Source organism: Bufo gargarizans, chromosome 4 (assembly GCF_014858855.1).
Source record: "Bufo gargarizans isolate SCDJY-AF-19 chromosome 4, ASM1485885v1, whole genome shotgun sequence".
NCBI lineage: Eukaryota > Metazoa > Chordata > Amphibia > Anura > Bufonidae > Bufo > Bufo gargarizans.
This window is the reverse complement of record NC_058083.1, coordinates 106,745,043-106,766,291: the sequence shown is the minus strand read 5'-3', so window position 1 is coordinate 106,766,291 and position 21,249 is coordinate 106,745,043. Positions and strand designations below refer to the sequence as shown.

Below are 21,249 nucleotides of genomic sequence, written 5' to 3'. Positions count from 1 at the left end.
GGAGGGAGGGGAGGGTTTTCTAAATGTAACGAAAGGATGAGTTGAATATATTTATATACAATTAGTCGGGTCACTAAGAATTGAGAGATTGTAAAAATTTGTACTGTAAATGTTTTGTAGTTTTCCCAATAAATTTTTGAAAAGGAAAAAAAAAAAAAAAAAGGTGGATTTAGACGGGGCAATAATCGGGCAGATTACTGAGAATGAACGTTCCTGTAAATGCTCTTTTCCCAACAATTTGCCCTTCTAAATGTGCCGCCGGTTACCCGATGAAAGAGCACAAGGCTCATTCATCGTTTGATCCTGTCATTTGTGCAGGGACCTAAATTAGGATTTCCTGGAAGCAGATTGTGCTGTCTAAACATCGATCTGTTGCCCAGAAACCATGCAGCTGTATGAGGACGAGCAATCACAACAACGATCCCAAATCCTCATTACTGTGGAGGTGATCGCTACATGTAAATACAGTGTTCACCCCCACTGAACGAGCAGCCAACTGTCAGAAAGGAGCACTTCCTTCCCGCCAACTGACTGCTCTTTGGCGCATGTAAATGCGCCTTTAACAGAGGATGGGAGTACTTGTGTTGGAACTCATTTACCAATGTGCTGTATTCAGGTAGTTAAACTGAAGTAGTTACATTGAGTCCCCACTGTTATTTTTGAATCTGTGTATTTGCATTGTATGTTAGTGTGTTTCCACTCATATATGTGTTTTGTTTAAGTCCTGGTTTGTGTTCTAGTAGTATTTTTTGCATAATCAACCTATAGGTGACTCTTTGTGCCTTGTTTTATTGTGTTTTATCTTTTTTTATGTGAATTTAACGGGAGTTGCAAGCATCCAGCGGCATATAACGAGACACTACTGTCATCTAGCCCAGTCTTTGTTGTTTAGCAACGGTTTGAAGACATTGAGGGTCTAACACAGAACCCTGGTAGAGACAATAATACCCATCATTACAACGGCTGGTCCAATCATATGCACAGAGTTCTAGGTATGTACAGGAAGAGAAGGGAACTCAATCAGCTATCCCCCCCAATCCCCGGTGCTAGCATCAGCTAGAACTCTAGTATACACTGGGGGTATACCTTTTATAATGTATGACCACAATGCAAAATCTGTAATGGAGCCCTCCACCATCATTTAATTATCTCCCTTATATATCACCAAGTCACACTTCACAGACATTATGATCACTTGCTGTTATTGCATCAAGATAACCATCTGCAATGATGTGTTCTACAGCAGATGCAACTTATATGTTAACGAGTAACTAAACCTTTACATAAATGTTTAATCAGGGGCGTAGCTAAAGGCTCATGGGCACTGGTGCAAGAATTCAGCTTGGGCCCCCCTTCCCTCTGTGCTTTGTGGCCAGTGGCAGGGGAGGAGAAACCCAAGCCAAATCTTGACCTAACCCCTTCTCTCTAGCCCAAGGTGTAACTTGACCAGCATGCGCTTTCTATAATACCGGTGTCTTCTTATGAAGCACAAGGGTCTTTGGGGCCCCTCAGGCTTCTGGGCCTGATAGTGACTGCTACCTCTGCACCCCCTATATCTACGCCCCTGGGCAGCTGCAATGCAGTAACGTCATGGTTCCTGCTGAGCTGAGCAGGGGGAGAACACAGGATAGGGGGAAGGTGTGCTCCAATCATCTTGGGGACTGGGATAGGTGAGTATTACTTTTTTATTTTATTAAAACTACAGGGCAGCACTATTGTGGGGGACACTAAGGGGGCCACACTATTGTAAGGGGGCACTAAGGGGGCCACACTATTGTATAGGTGGCTTTGTAAAGCTGCACAAAGGGCCAACACTATTGTAAGGGGCATTAAAGGGGCAACATTATTGCAAGACGGTCACTAAGGGTACTTTCACACTTGCGGCAGGACGGATCCGACAGGCTGTTCACCCTGTTGGATCCGTCCTTCCGCTATTTCGCCGTGCCGCCGTTCCGTCCCCATTGACTATAATAGGGATGGGGCGGAGCTACGGAAGTTTGCGATGAGAGGCCGCCGGACTAAAAAGTTGGACATGGAGTACTTTTAGTCCGGCGGCCTTTCACCGTGCACTGCCGTGCTGCAACGGAGCTCCGCCCCCGTCCCCGGAGCGGGGGTCTGGCAGCACAGAGAAATAGCGGAAGGACGGATCCGACAGGGTGAACAGCCTGTCGGATCCGTCCAGCTGCAAGTGTGAAAGTACCCTTAAAGGAAGCAAAATTGTGAGGAGGGCACTACTGAGTCAGTCTTACTGTGAGCAGCACTTGTGTTGTGGGGCACAGCAATGTGTTAATAGGGCAATACTTCCAGCATTAACAAGGACAGAACATGCAGGACCTAGTTGCATCAAAGCCTCCCACTGAACTGGTGAGCACATATGAAGTCACAGTCCAGTCCCAGTCAAATAGGTGTCAGCTATCCAGGGAACGGAACTTAGGGGAAGGGATGTAACCACGTGCTGCTCCCCATACAGAGACAGCTCCTCACACACAGAGACCCCTCCTCATATTCAGACAGCTCCTCATACACAGGTTGCTGACCGTGACCCAGAGAGATCTCCAAGTCTCTGCTCGTCACGCCACCACCCTCACCTCCCTCACTCGCGAGTCGCATCTTCTCCTCCACGTCCAGCCAGTACTGCCACGGGAGCGGGACCACTCCCTCCTCTGGCTGAACCTGCGCCTGCATACACTGCTCTGCCTCCGCCCCTTTGAACTTAGCCGACCGCGCCGCCGGCAGCGCGCAAGTGTTCTAAGCTACCCGAGCCAGGGCCTTACTCCTTATCTCCTGGGGGGCCCCGTGGGTCCCCCTGACTTAGGGGCCCGGTCGCAATTTGCAAACGCTGCGACCCCTATAGCTACGCCACCGGTTGAGGGCCAATATTTTTCCCCCATAACAATCACAGGGCCTTTATAGGTGGTATCCTGGTAGATAGGGACATATTACTGTAAAAAAAAATATACAATTACAACAATTACAAGTGTTGTGATATTACAATACATGGTTAGCTCAACTGCCTTGCAGCATGGAGGACCTGCGACTGTATCTGATCGAGGGCAACATCTTCATGTGCAGTACCCTAGAACAGTGTACTTGCACACTGTTCTTGTATTATGCTTTGCATGTATTCCCAAAAGCTGTTTTTAGGTGGCACTGTTTAGTTAATTATACCCTGACTTTCCCCTCTGAGGGAGGAGCTTTCTAGTCAGGATTGCATCAGCCATTTGAGTTTTAGCTCTGCCTGGCAGTTTAGCTCCAGGAGAAACATCATTTACACAGTTTTTATGTTATAAATTTTCTGGCGTTCATTTTTCTGTATAAATAACATAATATCTTTATTCTCTGGGTCAGTACAATTACAGTGATAACAAATCAATTTTTTTTATTACGTTTTTACAACTTTTTTGCAATAAAACCCCTTTTTTTTAATAAAAAAATGTTTTTGTATTGCTGCTTTCCAAGACCTAGGACTTTTTTCTTTTTCTTTCTATGGAGTTGTGTGTGGGCTTGATTTTTGCGAGGCAACTTGTATTTGTCATTGGTTACGCTTTTTGATCGCTTGTTATTAAGATTTTTCGGTGGCAACTAAGAATAAATTAGCAATTAGTTCAATTATTTTTTATTGAAAGGCGTATTTTCAATGGAAAAAAAAGCGTTTTTTTATTTCATATTTTTATTTAATAAATGTTGTTTTTTTTTACTTTTTTCTTACCACTAAACAGTCCCACAAGGGGACAATAACAGACAATATTCTGATTGATTTTAAAATTCAATGCACTATCCCATTGCATTTTAATGTCAGTGCTATACACAATCGCATTTGTGGGGTGCCGATGGGAGAGAGAGGGAGTTCGCTCCCTCTGTCAGCGCTTTACATGCGGCGTGTAAAGCGTTAAACAGCCCGGATCGGCGATCCTGCCGATCCGGGCTGTTAGAGCAGGACCGCGGCTCTCATGTGAAAAAGCGTCAGCCTAGCCTAAGGCCCCTTAGTGACTGCCGTAAAAATGCATATGGGTGGTCACTAAGGGGTTAAAGTAAAATACGATACACATTTATCAGCCCAGCTACCATTGGGAGCAGCGCTGCAATAACCTCTACAGTGCCACCACAGGAGAAATTAATGATTACACTTTCTCCATTGATATCAATGAGTTGTCCATGTAATGCATGGACATGCTGGGTCCTCCAGAGCTAGAGTCATTCCTTATAGCCACACATATTTCTGGCATATAAATAGGTTTCCAAAGAGGGCATCCCCCTCTATTAACTCATAATTTCCCAAAAGGTATTTTCTAACCCAGAGAACCTATTTTGATCCCAAATAGGACCTGAAGTTCAGCAGCGCTGCAGACATTTTGAATTCTAGCAGCAATATATTCATATACCCTCATGAATATGTTCGTATGAGCTGTCACATGACAGGAAGTTGATAGTACCATGGCAACTCCAGAGCAAGCACATTATTTGTATTGCTGTACTGCATCATTGTGTTTATTAGGAAAAAGACTGAAAAAAGTTGTGTACTAGTAATTATCAATCATTTAAAAAAAAATTATGATCTCCATTTTCTTGAAAGGGTCTACCTGGTGACTGATAATTTTAGTAGCAGTTATAACTGAAATTGCTCCTAAAAACATTCTTTGGGGGATGTGATTGCCCTAGAGTCCAGTGTTTCCCAACCTGTGTGCCTCCAGCTGTTGCAAAACTATAACTCCCAGAATGCCCGCACAGCCAAAGGCTGTCCAGGCATGCTAGGAGTTGTAGTTTTGCAACAGCTGGAGGCACACTGGCTGGGAAACACTGCCATAGACGCAGGCATATGGTATAAATGCAAAGTATTGTGAGGAATTATTGTGAGCACTATGCTGGCAGTCATTGCTCAGGCGGCACATGGCGCAAGCAGATGGAAAGGACCAACTGCTTCCAAAGCTTCAGACCCCAGGCGTAAATTCTATCTTGGTGCAGTTTCCTCGGCACTCAATTAATAAAAAGTCAGTTTTGTCTAGTTCCTCTCATAAGTAAATAATAGTAAAGTGAACTTGCATTTTTAGACACAATGTAGAAGAGTATTACATGCATATTGTGATTGCCTGGGGCATAAATCTATGGATGCAGTGGAATCGGTTGCACCCAAGTTTTGGAGTCTGGAGGGATCCAAAAGGCCTCTCTTTTCCATAGGAGATCAGTACCATGACATTGTGGCTCGGTTGTTAGCAGCTGTTGCCTTGCAACCAGGGGCGTAGCTGTAGGGGGTGCAGAGGTAGCAGTCGCTACCGGGCCCAGGAGCCTGAGGGGGCCCAAAGACCCTTGTGTCACATAAGAAGACACCAGTATTATAGAAAGTGCTTGATCGTCACATCTCTGGCTGGATGGAAGGGGTTAGGTCGAGAATTTAGCATGGGGGGGTGCCGTTTAAATTTTTGCCTCAGGCAGCAGTAAGGCTATGTGCTCCCCTACCCCTGGTCACAAAGCACTGAGGGAAGGGGGGCCCAAGCTGAACTCTTGCACCGGTGCCCATGAGCCTTTAGCTACGCCCCTGCCATCATCCTCTGTCTACTTAGGCATCATAAACTTCTCCATCAAAGCCGATGAAACAGATGAAGGGTTAGAATACTTCTTTCTACTATATAGAGTCAGCGAGGGGCCACAGGATAGGCCCTTTTCGGAATGGAATGATGGCCTGGACTATCACCACACCAGCAGGGGGTGCCGTTTTGTTTGTTGCTATGGTTGACTTTCTCCTCTATGAGATGTTTCTTTTAGTGATGTCTAGCATTTTTCTGTTTCGCTGTTGTAGTCATTCCGTGCAGCAGGAATGTGAGTGTTTGCACAAATGTAAATATGAATAAACCTGCGGGATGCTCGGGGGTTATTTGTCTATGGGTGTCGTAAATGTGCTGTACATTGTGGACAGTTTGTGTATGAATCTCAATGCAGAGATACAACAGTGTGATCTTTTCTATTTATACCAAGTTAGAAAGCATGTATACAAAATGTGGGTGTTACAAGAGCCAAGTGGATTGTTTTTAGCAATATTTAAACAGCCAGTTATAACTGTGCTTAAAACTTGTCAAACCGGTACTGTAGACGTCTCCATAATGACAGAGTACAGCACCGCGCACAATAGCCGTCTCGTGTTTCTCCATACATTTAGAGAGTAAAGCACGTCTGGCTGTTTCTGTATAGGCGGCACCAAGGATCGCAGAGCTACCAGGTAAAACATTCAATATTACTCTTGAGTTCATATATATTTATTTCTTAAACTCCGCACCCGCTGTGATCCTTTCGCCTGTACGATCACTTGGATGCCGTCCACACACCAGGCAATGCTGATGCTGTGGCATCCTTCTCTTCCATTAGGTGTAGTGGCATTTGTAGTGTGATTATGTCGAGGCTTTTCCAGAATGCTTATATTTGTACAGGGATCTAGAAGCTGCAGAATAAAGCGTAATTGACTTGTAATGAGAGAGATTATTTTACTCTACATCTGGGGTCATTCTACAGATCTATGGTGGTTGCCAAATATTAAAGATAAGGGGGTTCAAAATGAGTATGTACTGTAGATACATAAGCAGGCACAAGTAAGGATAGGGCTCATTTAGCATGATTAATTCTGCTCCATCAATGAGTTCATCGGGACCCTCCAATGGTACTTTCATGGATCGCAACATTGCAATGTGACTTCAGCTGTGCTAAGGCTACCATGATGTGCTCAAGTTCTGATCTTAGGAGCCACAGCAGCCTGGGGTGGGGGGCAATGTGTTAAGATACTCTATCTATGCGGCATTTTATATAGAAGCCTGACATAACGATGAGACACGTAGACAAGATTCAAGTGAAACAAAATTGAAGATCTTCTGCAGCTAAGGCTACTTTCACACTTGCAGCAGTGTGATCCGGCGGGCAGTTCCGTCGTCGGAACTGGCTGCCGGATCCGCTGATCTGCCGCTGACTGAAAGCATTTGTGAGACGGATCCGGATCCGGATGCGGATCCGTCTCACAAATGCTTTGCAAGGACGGATCCGTCTCTCCGCTTGTCATGCGGACCAACGGATCCGTCTTGTACATTTTTATCACATTTTTACCGATCTGCGCATGTGCATGCCGGAACGACGGATCCGGCATTCCGGTATTCTGAATGCCGGATCCGGCGCTAATACATTCCTATGGGAAAAAATGCCGGATCCGGCGTTCAGGCATGTCTTCAGTTTTTTTCGCCGGAGAGAAAACCGTAGCATGCTGCGGTTTTCTCTTTTGCCTGATCAGTCAAAACGACTGAACTGAAGACATCCTGATGCATCCTGAACGGATTACTCTCCATTCAGAATGCATGGGGATCTGCCTGATCAGTTCTTTTCCGGTATAGGGCCCCTGTGACGGAACTCTATGCCGGAAAAGAAAAACGCAAGTGTGAAAGTACCCTAAGACCAGTGTTCATAGGTCACATTATAGCAGAAACCATAATACAAAGCTAGGGCATTGGGCTCTGTTCACATTGGTATTTATCAGTTCCATTGCTCTGCTAAGACAATGAAATTGACTGACTGAGTGCTGGATCTGTCACATAAAGATTTGCGTTCATGGCGTCTGTCATTTTAATGAAGAAAAGAAATGCATCACACTGCCCCATTTTTCCTGCGATGGAGCCTCCAACACAGATGTCAACCAGAGCCTAATGTGTTTGGCTATATTATTTTTATTCTCATGTAGACCCGCTAAGATGTACAAGTGACTTGTATGCCTTACAAACAAGTTATTCATTGGCTACAGCAGTGGTTTCATTTGTTGCCAGGGATCTGTCACCCAAGACTATGATAACAGTATGAAAGAAAAGTGTGAATTTCTGTCTACTCTGTGAAGGATACATAATGTAGGGCTAGTAAATCCTAGTTCTGTTTGTCTATGTTTGGTAACAACAAGGAGATAAATGATATCATGAGTCACTATAGGCTGGGGACTGCATTTCATGTGAAATGTTCCATGTATGTGCATACCTCCACCATGTCACCAATGCAGGACATCATACATTCCACCAAAATAATTGCAAACATGTTTCCTCAGATACAAATATCTTGATGGAAAATGTATAAATCTTTCCTTTTTCCAAGTACAACCAGGGGCGTAACTACCATAATGGCAGAACCTTTATGGGGACAGGGCAAGAGGGGGCCAAGTCTTAGTTGGGGTCATCTCCTCTTCTACTGGAGTTGAAAACTTGGTCAGGACTCTACTCTCTAAAGGAACAACTTTTAGAAGATGAAGCAGTGAAGAAATGGCCCAAGGGTCATTGAAAGGGGTTTAGGCAGAAACCAGGTTTGATCCTTGCTATGGGGCCCTTACTTCTCTATGTACGCCACCGAGTACAACAAATATTTTATAAATATTGTATTATTAATATGCCATATTTTATATTAAATTATCATAAATTAGATGCTTGATAAAGGTGTTTTTTTTTCCCGCTGAAACATTGCAATTTTTTGTGTAATAAACGGTGTGGGGCAAGATTCGGAGCTTGCAATGTTGTGATCTGTTCATACATTTTGGATTATCTGGTGGACATGGGCACAGCGGGTGGAAATCTTGGTTTACTGATTCCTCCTTTGGAGAGAGGGAGAGAGAGAATCACTGACAGGGGCATAATGTGAAGTTCCTCAACCCAATGTGTAACAGGGCCCTCTACCTACCATGTGCCATTCAAAATACAGGTGCTTTCTAATATAGCAGAGGGGCATTTGGGGCTCTTCATGCCCCAGGGTCCAGTTGTGACTGCCACCTATGCACCTCCATAGCTAATGTATGTGCTTGCCATTAAGCTACCATGCATTACTGACTTTAGATGGCAGAAAAGATTTCGACAATTTACTTCCTTGTCGAATTTGATGGAAATTTCTATATGATTTTCTTACCACTGACCGCCCATTTGTCATATTACAATTGGCAGACTGACTACTATGGGCACATGACAATTATTGCAGCTTTATCAGCAGGCACTGCTTTCGTCTAGGGTACAACAAGGCCAGGGACGGACTGGGAACTTAAAGTAGCCCTGGAAAAAAGAAAACTAAAAGTGACCCCATGTTGAAGGTGGGTCCAAATTGACAGAAGGCGGGGCAACACATATAGGCGGGGTCAGCAATACCATAGCAGCACAATATATTGTCCCAAAAACTGTCTCTCTGTGGTGCCCATCAATAGATGCCATTTTCTGTCCAGACGTCTCGGATTAGGATATGGAGCAGGGGACTTAGGAGGTGAGATATGGGCCATAGTTAAAATCAGGAGGGCATGTGCGATCTCTGGCTGGGTACATGAGTACCCGATCTTGCAGCTTTAATTACCCCTGAGAGCTTATTATGTACCTCGCCAGTGGCAGAAAAGAGGGCTTGAGTAGCCCCCTGGGTATTGGCCCACCGGGAAATTTCCCTTTAAAGTCTATGGCCAATCCACCCCTGAATGAGGCAGAGATCATGCATTGAGTTGTTGTGTAGAATGATGACCCATTCAGACCAGCTATTAATAAACCATTTACCATATGGGCATTTACAATAATCACTGTATGATCATCTTAATATCACATGATTATTCACCATTCATCATTATGACTGATCAACCAGTGATTCAAGTTATGATGGTTTCTGATGCCAACTATGTGGTGCTTAAGTTAAATTAGGACAACAATCTTTATGCTTATGTGCCAACTTAAAGGGTTTCTGTCACCAGATTTAACCCTATTAAGCTAGCTGACATTAGCGATGTGCTAATGTCAGCTAAACCTAACTAGTCTATTCTTACTTTTATCTATGCCCCCGTTACGTCAGAAAGCTAACTTTTATAATATGCTAATTAGCCTCTAGGAGCGGGGAGGGGGGGGGCGTTGTTCCTGCTCCTAGAGGCTCCGTTCTCCTACCTTTGTCGCCTCCCTCCAAGCCCTGATTGACAGGGCCAGGCAACGCTCGCATCTGTCTGCCAGCCCTGTGCTCTGGTGAAATCTCGCGCCGTTCAGTATTCAGCGCAAGCGCAGTGAGGAAGCTGGCAGCCGGAAGCTGGCATGCTGAATGGCGCGAGATTTCACCAGAGCAGAGGGCTGGCAGACAGATGCGAGCGTTGCCTGGCCCTGTCAATCAGGACTTGGAGGGAGGCGACAAAGGTGTGAGAACGGAGCCTCTGGGAGCAGGAACAACGCCCCCCCTTCCCCCGCTCCTAGAGGAGAATTAGCATATTATAACAGCTAGATTTCTGGCGTAACGGGGGCATAGATAAAAGTAGGAATAGGCTAGTTAGGTTTAGCTGACATTAACACATCGCTAATGTCAGCTAGCTTAATAGGGTTAAATCTGGTGACAGAAACCCTTTAAAGGAGTGTTTCAGTTTCAAGAAGTTATCTCCTATCCACAGGATAAGAGATAACTTTAAGATTGGTGGGGCTCTGACTGCTGGGACCCTCATGACCACAATAACCGGGACCTGTATCCTGAAATGAATGGAGCGGCTGGTCAAGCTTGTAGAACCACAGATTCCCTATAAGTACAGGACGTTATTATGTATATTACATTGAACATTGAGTATAGTATATTGAGTTTTCCACCATAGAAGGCTTTATAGATTCTCCTACATTGGCGTACACACAGTCGGGAATACAAAAGAGCAGTTTAACAAGAGAAGTGTTATCATATGAGATGTGGGCTGGCAAGTTCATGGTACAAGTTCAGACAGAGACTCTGGGATTCCTCACTGAAGAATTTCCTTGAACAAGTCTAAATGTTCAGTTACCCACAACAAGCTGGAGATAATGATGAAAGATAACTTAGTGCTGCCTGACTTATTAGTTACAGTATCATCAAGTGACCAATTTCATTGGACTTTTTTCTATGGAGCTGTGGGCAGGTCAAAAATATTGATATCCTGGATAGTCATTCAACAATGCCATCATTGATTCATATCACATTGAACATTGCATGGTCAACAGATATCAGTAGACAGGCTCAAAGGCTTCCACACTTTTGTTGTCCACCATCCAGACACAGGTGGCACCTTCATTACACACCCCTGTCTCTGTTCGGAGCATTTCTAGACCCTTACGAGAAGGAAATTTGGTGTCATGGTGCCCATTACCAGCCAGCAACTGTTTCCTCAGTTTGCCACGCAGACTAGAACACACTGCTCCAACTGCTTGCTGTCATGATCTCAGGAACCATCACATACAACAGTAGGTCACCCCTAGTAGTCATACAAGAGACACTAACAGCTGTGCAGGACATGCTTGTGACCACATGTGTTGCCTCTCATGGCAAGGCTTCTAACTGGCATTTTCCAGCAAGATAATGCTTAACCACACACAGCAAGGGTTTCCCAGGAATGTCTCCGCCAGATTACAACACTTCTTTGGCCTTTGTTCCCCATAATTACCATGTAAATGTGCCTCTGATCACCCAATGAAACAGCTAACACTCGTTTAAATGGTGATCGCATCTTTTCTGTGGCATATTAAATCATCATTTGCCGACAGCAGTTCCTCTTGGGTAAGGCCGGGTTCACACCACCTTTTTGTTTTCTGTTCTTATGATCCGTCGGAAGAACAGAAAACAAAAAAATTGATTCTCTATTTTAACCATTCGTCATGCTCAGTTATGCACATTTTGCATCCGTTTTACCATTTCCATCTGAGATACGTTATTTTAGATGGGGCAAAAAAAGTCATACACAAAGTATTATTTTTTCCATCTAAAATAACAGATCTCAGATGGAAATTGCTAAAACAGATGTAAAATGTGCATAACTGAGCATAACGGATCTGTTTTTTGTGAAACGGTGATGTGAACCCAGCCTAAACCAATTGCAACACAATGTGCAGTACCGGTTGCTCGTTGCCATACAGTGGGGATGATTGCTGCATGTAAATGCAGTTCTCTCGTCTACTTAACGATAGGCAACTATTGGGAACAAAAGGTTAACTTCTGATAATTGACTGTTCAGTCGGCTCACGTAAAGGGGACGTTAAGATCTGGTCTGTTATGTTCACTGTTAAGAAGACAACAATGGTTCTTTACATTGGATTACTGACCGTGTTTAAATTGAAGGTGTCAAGAACAATTAGGCCCTTTAGGTAACCTTAAGAGGCTATAAAATCCTACAATGCATTAGGTACTTGAATTATAACCGGTCTGTTCCTTTTTTTTTCTATAGTTTGTTGAGCACCTGAAAAATAAACACTGTCATGACAAAAAAATAATTATCTTGATGAATGATGGCCACATTCTTCAGACACAAATAGTATCCGGATGATGTGCTATCTGAATAAGTGACATTTTTAACGAGCTCTGTATACAGAGGAAACCTCACAGAAAAGATTAAAATGAACTGGTCATTCTAGAGTGAGCATTTGCCACTAAGGTCAGAAGAGCCTGGCATTTGTTCCCCCTTTTATGCCTGTTTATGACTCTTGCACTAGTTCCCAACCCACTTGCTGTCAATGCAGGTCCTTTGGACCTTCGTCTTGCCACCCAATAGCAACGGGGATTGTCTTGACCCTACAAGGATCCTATACCGCCTCCATGAAAGCAATCATAACCCAAAAAATAGTCCAAAAGGTAATTTAAAATATAAAGACCAGACCAACACGTGGTTGTACTTAACGGGCATGTGTCTTTTATCAGCAATTCTAGCTTAGCTACGTATATAACACCAAGTTTAAAGTGCGGGTGTAAGATCAAGCTGTCTGCTAAGTGATGGGATGCGTAGGAAAGAAGGTCTAAGTCAGGTTTCCAAGTAGCGATCGCCAGGCGTTAGTGAGTTGCGTGGGAGAGAGCTGCATGGCAAATGCACGGTGGTTTGCTGCAAATTCCTGCAGCCTCATGGCATGTTCAGGTGAAGCACATAAAAATTGCCATTCCCAAAAACCACAGAAATTTGCAGCAACTGCTGCTCAGCCGCTAAGTGTAAACCTGGCCTTAGGGAAGCTTTCTTCTGGGTGGGTGCAATCCAACTTCACTCTGTTATGAGCTGAAGTGAGCTGAACAGGAGCTGTCTACATGGTGAATACAGATTGTACAGTAGAGGAAAGGGTGGCAAAAATTAAGGAAGCGTTTAATCAGGTCTGGTCTCAATGAGTTGAAGAGAGGCTGAATACAGAGTAGATACAGTGTATAATAAAGCAGGTGATCTGGGCCAGCCTCACTGCATTGTAGTACATTGTATGTAGAACTATAACAACTGATTTTTAATAGTATTTAAATGTATTTTTAGCAAAACAAAATTGTTCATCACATAAAAAAAAATTGCAAAACTAATGTATTGTAAATAATGCAAAATGTTAAAGGGGTTGTCCAGGCTATAGATAGTTCTGTCTTATCCTCAGGTAGGTCATCAATATCAAATCGAAGATTAGCTGTTTGTAGTCTGGTGTATTTACGTGTATAGCTGTTCGGCCCATTCAAATTAAAGGCAAAGGAAGCTGTAATTACCTGGCAATGCTGCTACAAAGAAGACGGTTTGTAGGTAAACGTTGAAGAGGACACAGCGCTCGCAGGACCACCGTGGTCCCTTCAAACAGCTGATTGGCAAGGTGTCAGGAGTTGGACACCCACATCTGATGTTGATGACTTATGCTGAGGATAGGTTATGAATAGCTGTAGCCCGGACAACCCCTTTAAAGGGAACCTGTCACCAGGATTTTGGGTATAGAGCTGAGGACATGGGTTGCTAGATGGCCGCTAGCACATCCACAATACCCAGTCCCCATAGCTCTGTGTGCTTTTATTGTGTAAATAAAACTATTTGATACATATGCAAATTAACCTGAGATGAGTCCTGTACGTGAGATGAGTCAGGTTATTTGCATATGTATCAAATCGTTTTTTTTTTACACAATAAAAGCACACAGAGCTATGGGGACTGGATATTGTGGATGTGCTAGCGGCCATCTAGCAACCCATGTCCTCAGCTCTATACACAATATCCCGGTGACAGGTTTCCTTTAAGTTGAGCTCATCATTAAAATTTTGAAAGAGAAGAAACACTTTAAATATAGCAATATAGGTTTCTTGCTTTGTTTGAGGCCTCATGCACACGACCGTTGTGTGCATCCGTGGCCGTTGTGCCGTTTTCCGTTTTTTTTTCGCGGACCCATTGACTTTCAATGGGTCCGTGGAAAAATCGGAAAATGCACCGTTTTGCAGCCGAGGCCGTGATCCGTGTATCCTGTCCGTCCAAAAAATATGACCTGTCCTATTTTTTTGACGGACAACGGTTCACGGACCCATTCAAGTCAATGGGTCCGTGAAAGAACACGGATGCACACAAGATTGGCATCCGTGTCCGTGATCCGTGGCCGTAGGTTGCTTTCATACAGACGGATCCGAAGATCCGTCTGCATAAAAGCTTTTTCTGATCTAAGTTTTCACTTCGTGAAAACTCATTTCCGACAGTATACTCTAACACAGAAGCGTTCCCATGGTGATGGGGACGCTTCTAGTTAGAATACACTGCAAACTTTGTACAAGACTGCCCCCTGCTGCCTGGCACCACCCGATCTCTTACAGGGGGATATGATAGCACAATTAACCCCTTCAGGTGCGGCACCTAAAGGGGTTAAATGTACTATCATATTCCCCTGTAAGAGATCAGGGCTGCCAGGCAGCAGGGGGCAGACCCCCCCCCCCTCCCCAGTTTGAATATCGTTGGTGGCACAGTGTGCGCCCACCATCGCCCCCCCTTCCCTCCCTCTATTGTAATAAATCGTTGGTGGCACAGTGTGCGCCCACCATCGCCCCCCCCTTCCTCCCTCTATAGTTAAAAATCGTTGGTGGCACAGTGTGCGCCCACCATCTGCCCCCCCTCTCTCTATAGTAGTAACAACCATTGGTGGCAGTGTGCGGCCTCCCATTCCCCCCCCCCCATCATTGGTGGCAGCGGAGTTCCGATCGGAGTCCCAGTTTAATCGCTGGGGCTCCGATCGGTAACCATGGCAACCAGGAAGCTACTGCAGCCCTGGTTGCCATGGTTACTTAGCAATAGTACAACAGTAGAAGATTCATACTTACCTGCTTGCTGCTGCGATGTCTGTGACCGGCCGGGAGCTCCACCTACTGGTAAGTGAAAGGTCTGTGCGGCGCATTGCTAAAGAACTGTCACTTACCAGTAGGAGGAGCTCCCGGCCGGTCACAGACATCGCAGCAGCAAGCAGGTAAGTATGAATCTTCTACTGTTGTACTATTGCTAAGTAACCATGGCAACCAGGGCTGCAGTAGCTTCCTGGTTGCCATGGTTACCGATCGGAGCCCCAGCGATTAAACTGGGACTCCAATCGGAACTCCGCTGCCACCAATGATGGGGGGTAGGGGGGGGGAATGGGAGGCCGCACACTGCCACCAATGGTTGTTACTACTATAGAGAGAGGGGGGCCGATGGTGGGCGCACACTGTGCCACCAACGATTTTTAACTATAGAGGGAGGAAGGGGGGGGCGATGGTGGGCGCACACTGTGCCACCAACGATTTATTACAATAGAGGGAGGGAAGGGGGGGCGATGGTGGGCGCACACTGTGCCACCAACGATATTCAAACTGGGGAGGGGGGGGGTCTGCCCCCTGCTGCCTGGCAGCCCTGATCTCTTACAGGGGAATATGATAGTACAATTAACCCCTTTAGGTGCCGCACCTGAAGGGGTTAATTGTGCTATCATATCCCCCTGTAAGAGATCGGGTGGTGCCAGGCAGCAGGGGGCAGTCTTGTACAAAGTTTGCAGTGTATTCTAACTAGAAGCGTCCCCATCACCATGGGAACGCTTCTGTGTTAGAATATACTGTCGGAAATGAGTTTTCACGAAGTGAAAACTTAGATCAGAAAAAGCTTTTATGCAGACGGATCTTCGGATCCGTCTGTATGAAAGCAACCTACGGCCACGGATCACGGACACGGATGCCAATCTTGTGTGCATCCGTGTTCTTTCACGGACCCATTGACTTGAATGGGTCCGTGAACCGTTGTCCGTCAAAAAAATAGGACAGGTCATATTTTTTTGACGGACAGGATACACGGATCACGGCCTCGGCTGCAAAACGGTGCATTTTCCGATTTTTCCACGGACCCATTGAAAGTCAATGGGTCCGCGAAAAAAAAAACGGAAAACGGCACAACGGCCACGGATGCACACAACGGTCGTGTGCATGAGGCCTAAGGCTGAAGACTTAAGATTTTGTTCCTTTCTGCATCTTACACCTATTTTTCGTTACAGACCCCAGAACTTAATGAAGACACTGAAAATAAAGTAGAATTTAATGAAGACATCAGTGCCAACCAGTGTACGCTTGAGTTTGGTTCTTTCAGTCAGGACCAAGATGAAGATTACTTTGAAGCGAGATCGTACTTCAGTGATAGTCCCTCTGAATTAAAAAGTGAAGTATTTGAAAGCATCTCCGACATTGACTCTGTTTCTAGTGATGCGACAGAAGAACTGAACAGAAGGACAGATTGCATTTTATTAGATAAGGAGGAATATGTGGATTCAAATTTTACTAAACTTCAAGGTGGCATTTATTCAAACAACACACAGTTCTCAAAAGAAATCATAAGCAGCCAAGAAGATCCGACCGAGGCCTCTTCCTGTTTACAAACACATCCCCCGTCTCCTCACAAAAACCTGACATCTGAGCTGCATACTGTAGATAAAAATAAGAAGAGTCTATGGACTCCTAATTTAAATTTAGGGGAAGATACGGATAATAACAATGTACCGTTCAATGGGTTACAACACAGTGTGACAGTCATTGAGGAGGGCCCTAGAGGTTTGTTGGTTTCCACAGAAATCAGGAAAAATACAAAAAGGAGAGTCAATGTTATCTCCCAGTCAGAAGGTTGCCTAAGTTGTGCGAGATCAGACACAACTATTGTTGCCACTCACCAAAGTTTGCCTAATATCCATAAGGACACTGCAGTAGTGCATGAAAAACATGGTGCAAATAGGGGAGAGATAAGTACTGCAATAAAGACATTCTCTAAAAAAAGTCATAATCTGGACACAACTTCTGTCTGTGTAGAGCAGTCCAATGTAAATTCAATGAGGAATCCATCAGAAACACCAACTCAGGTTGATGAGGCTAATCTTTATCAAGAAGACTGTGGTCATAGTTCCCATCAACACTGGGAACAAGCTACAGTATTTAATGGATATAAACCAGTACAAAACCCACACAATAGTTCTCTTGATGATGATAGTACAAACATAGGGTCCGGATCTTCGGAACCCAACCTATGTAAAGACAGAGGAAATAGATTTCTGGTTATATTAAACTCAACAGAAGCAAATAAGAGCAACTATACAGCAAAATCATATAAAAAGCCAAATGTGCCTGAACACAGCATAGATGAGGCAAAAAACTCAGTAGCTGGAAATAACAACACACCGAATCACATAACCATCAAAGAGGCCTCCCATCAAGAGTGTGATACCACCAATAATTCTTCTAACAAAGGTAGTCTTATTATATTATCCATTGAACGGACAGATGCTCAGGCAACAAGGAACACACCCAATGATGTCTATTCTATAGAAGAACACCAATGTATACAGCCTAGTTCTGATCAATCATATAATTCACCTGAAAAAAGTCAAATATTAATTTATGAGTTCCCTAGAGAAAATTTCCCCGAAGACACACATATTAATAAAGATGTAGTCAATGAAAATAATACTGATGACCCTGAGGAAAACAATTCATCTGAAGGTAACCTAGGTATGAAGGTCTCGCCTGAAATGAATACTGATAATATGGCTATTAAAACAAGCAAAGTTAAACAAGGTTGTCAAATGCAGGACAAGGAACCAGACAACCATAATGCACAAACATATAAAGAAGAAAATAATAGTCTGGTTTCAGAGATGAACGACATGGAGTCTGCTAATGTATGTGATTTTGATAAAGAATCCAACATTGGACAAACTGACTTGTCAAATTATGTCAAAAGGCTGGATGATGAACAGAGTGAAGAAAGTACAGATAGCTCAGAGCATCAAGCATTCAGTTTCTCAGATGATGATGATGATGAGGATGACATAGAATATAACAGTTTACAAAGGCTAGAAGGTAAAAATGAGGACACCTTAGGTCATATACAAGACTCTGTTCTTGAAGGGAGCACGAAAAACATGGACATGGGTGTAGAGGATGTAGATGATGAAAACACCTACTGTAGTAGCAATTGCACGGAAAGTGAAGACTGTCAACAATGTAAAGATGTTAATGGTACTAACCGTGAGATGGAAGAAAACACAAATTTGGAGTTGCCGACTATTTTAGAGGTTCCGCCCAAAAGCAATAAACCGGCACAGTCAGAAAGTGATACAAACGTAGACAATAATGGTGGAAAGATGGTGAATAATACAGAAAACCAGCAATACCACTCTCTTAAACCTCTGCATCTAAGCAGCGAGCAGATAGCCAATCTATGTAACGATGAGCACTCTCCAGACTTGTCTGATGAAGATCTGTGCGAAAGCAGCTTTCTCTATAACAGGAGTATGAGAAAGGCTTCAGGACCAGGAAGGATTGACATAGACAATTTTACTCGATTCAGAAATAATGTGTCAAATGTTAAAATGCCTGAGTCAGCTGAACCATCCAACAACGAAGATCTTTTCAAGCCCCAATTAGACAATAATGATATGAAAAACAGTAATAAAAGCATAGAAAGCAAGCGGTTAAAGGAAAGGTTGTCTTGGGCCCATAAGTCTTTCTCAAGCCTTTTTGACTTTAAAAATCTAGAGAAAGAAAATGCTGCTCAAAACTTGGAGTCTGTCACCAAAGATGAAAAGAAAGGTAAGATGAGACCTCATCAGATGTCATGGAGAGCCTTACGAAAGAACAAGGAAAGAGACTCAATGAAAAGACTTAGTGTATTAACCGTGTCCCCACATGTTATCAGCCCAAGCAAACCACAGAAGGAATCTAAAGACAAAATTGTACCGTACAGCGAGAATCATTCATCAGTGGTCCCAGACTTACTAATCAGTTCTCCAGCAGAAATTAAAGATGGCAGCCACAACGAACACAATGATGACCATGTGGTGCCCACCTCAGCAGAAACTGCAATTGAGGATATTGAAATAAGAAGTTCTGCTAAGTGTGGCGCCACTGTAAGTGCAAGGAATTCATTTGATCAGTCTATGAACTGCACAAAATCTATTCCAAATGAGCTTTCAATGATGAAACAGTCATCAAGTATGTCCTATGCAAACATCTTCTCAAGTTCTGACCTTAACTCAATGCCTTGTCGACCCATGAGTCCAAAACCACAAACCCAATGGCCTAACTATCAGCGAAAAAGCCTTCGGAATTCCAGGACCAGTGCCACCTCTATGACTTCATTAGGAAACTCTTCTCCACTGGATGGCTATTTGGACTCAACAGAATCGTCCATGATATTTAAACCATGGATGATAAATTCCATAGAGAATGAGGCCCTTAAGGAGGACAGTGGGATTAGCAGCCAGTCCCAAGCCAGCATCTACATGGCTTCTTCAACTAGTGACATACTAAAGGAAGATGTAAGTACCGTGAAATACTTTTTCCCCCCCCCCCCCCCCAAAGTATCCCTACCTTTTTCAGTGTAGAATCAAGTATTACACAATACACTGCTGGGGAATTACATTATTCCAGGTCCTTATAAAAGTGTGTCTGAATAGGCTCTAATGAACACAGGTACCTGATGATATTTGACAGTTCATGATATAGGCAGTATGTATTTTTTATTGATTATATGATATACCTTCCCTTCAAACCTGTCAAAGTACTAGGCAATTTTATCATGCATGTTCCAGGGTCGGATTTCTTATATTAGGAATGGTTGGTAATTTTAGGGTCAGCCCTTTAACTACCAGCAGATGGCGTAAGAAGGCAAAAGTTTTTATAGGAAAATATCAAGGAGAACACAAGTCTTGCAGGAGTTTCTAAGAATGTGGTGATGAGCGAATAGATTCAGAGGCCTTTGTGACATTGCACTTATCTAATTCCTTATCAGAAACCACATAGGACATCTTAGGACATAATGCATTATTTCAGGTACAATCTGTTAGTACAGATGTATAAGAATGTGTTACTCCTGATTAAGAAAATTCCAAATCTTCTGATGCAAAAAAAAATAATTTCTATGTTCATTGTCTTTCTTTCAGGTGTCACCAGTCCTAGTCTGAAGCGTCATATATAATTTATCATGATTATATGCATGTTTTATTACCATGTATGAACAGTTATCACTGAAACAGGATGAGTCAGACAAAGGATTTTTTTTTTAAACAGCACCACTTTTAAATACAGGCTTGGTCTGGTATTGCAGCTCAGCACTGTCCTAGTATGATGCAATACCACTCTGCAGTAGTGATGTCTCTGGGAAAATCTGACTTTTTCTAATCCAATACTACCAATTTATTTTGCCCAGATGAAGCACAGAGAAGTGATGGGGGCATTAACCTCCCCAAGGACCTTAAAGGGGTTGTCCAGGCTTTTAATATTGATAACCTATCCTCAGGAGGTCTTACACCTGGTACCCCCGCCGATCAGCTGTATGAGGAGACAGCGCATGCAGTGAGCTTGTGCTATCTCCCGTCTCTCTTCCTATTCCCCGCTGTGCGCAGTCTTCTCATACAGCTGATCGGTGGGGGTGCCGGGTGTCGGACCCTCGCCAATCTTATATTGATGACCTATTCTGAGGATAGTTCATCAATATTAAAAGCCTGGACAACCCCTTTAACTATATACCCCATTGCTACTCCGGTTTCCCAGTGCACATGTCAAAAACTCTTAGGCAATGCAGAATGCAAAGTGTTAAAGTGTTATGCCCCTGATTTCTGACAGATTTACGGGAGTTTTTTTTATTAAGCAGATTAAATTTTCACTTTCTTTAATGTACCCAGTCATTTTGCTGTACTGAACTTTTCCAGTCCCGGCGCTGTTCAATAAACAGCATGAGCCGTGGGGTCCTGATATTCGCCGAACACATGCGGGCTGCCATCTTTTCTCACAAGTCCGGCGAGGCACTGCGAGCCGGTCTGAAACAAATGCGGTTAGCGGGAGCAGGTGGTTCCGAGAACAGCCCGATGAAGGGCCCTCGGCGGCTGTTCTCGGAACTGCCTGCTCCCGGTGACCGCATTTGATTTCAGACCGGCTCGCGCACAGGCACAGGTAAGGGTTTACCTGTGCCTCGCCGGACTTGTGAGAAAAGATGGCAGCCCGCATGTGTTTGCGGGCGAACAATGCAAA

At 43.9% G+C, this 21,249-nt stretch overlaps 1 protein-coding gene across 4 annotated transcripts in view; it reads left to right on the top strand.

Annotated features, from left to right (window-relative positions):
- ARHGEF4 (Rho guanine nucleotide exchange factor 4) overlaps positions 1-21,249 on the top strand; it is a 229,001-nt gene that overhangs the window by 98,914 nt on the left and 108,838 nt on the right. For all 4 annotated transcript variants that reach the window (XM_044291399.1, XM_044291396.1, XM_044291398.1 and 1 more), the window contains exon 2: positions 16,230-19,538. In XM_044291399.1, coding sequence (XP_044147334.1) covers positions 16,230-19,538 — 3,309 coding nt within the window. The remainder of the gene's footprint in view (positions 1-16,229; positions 19,539-21,249) is intronic.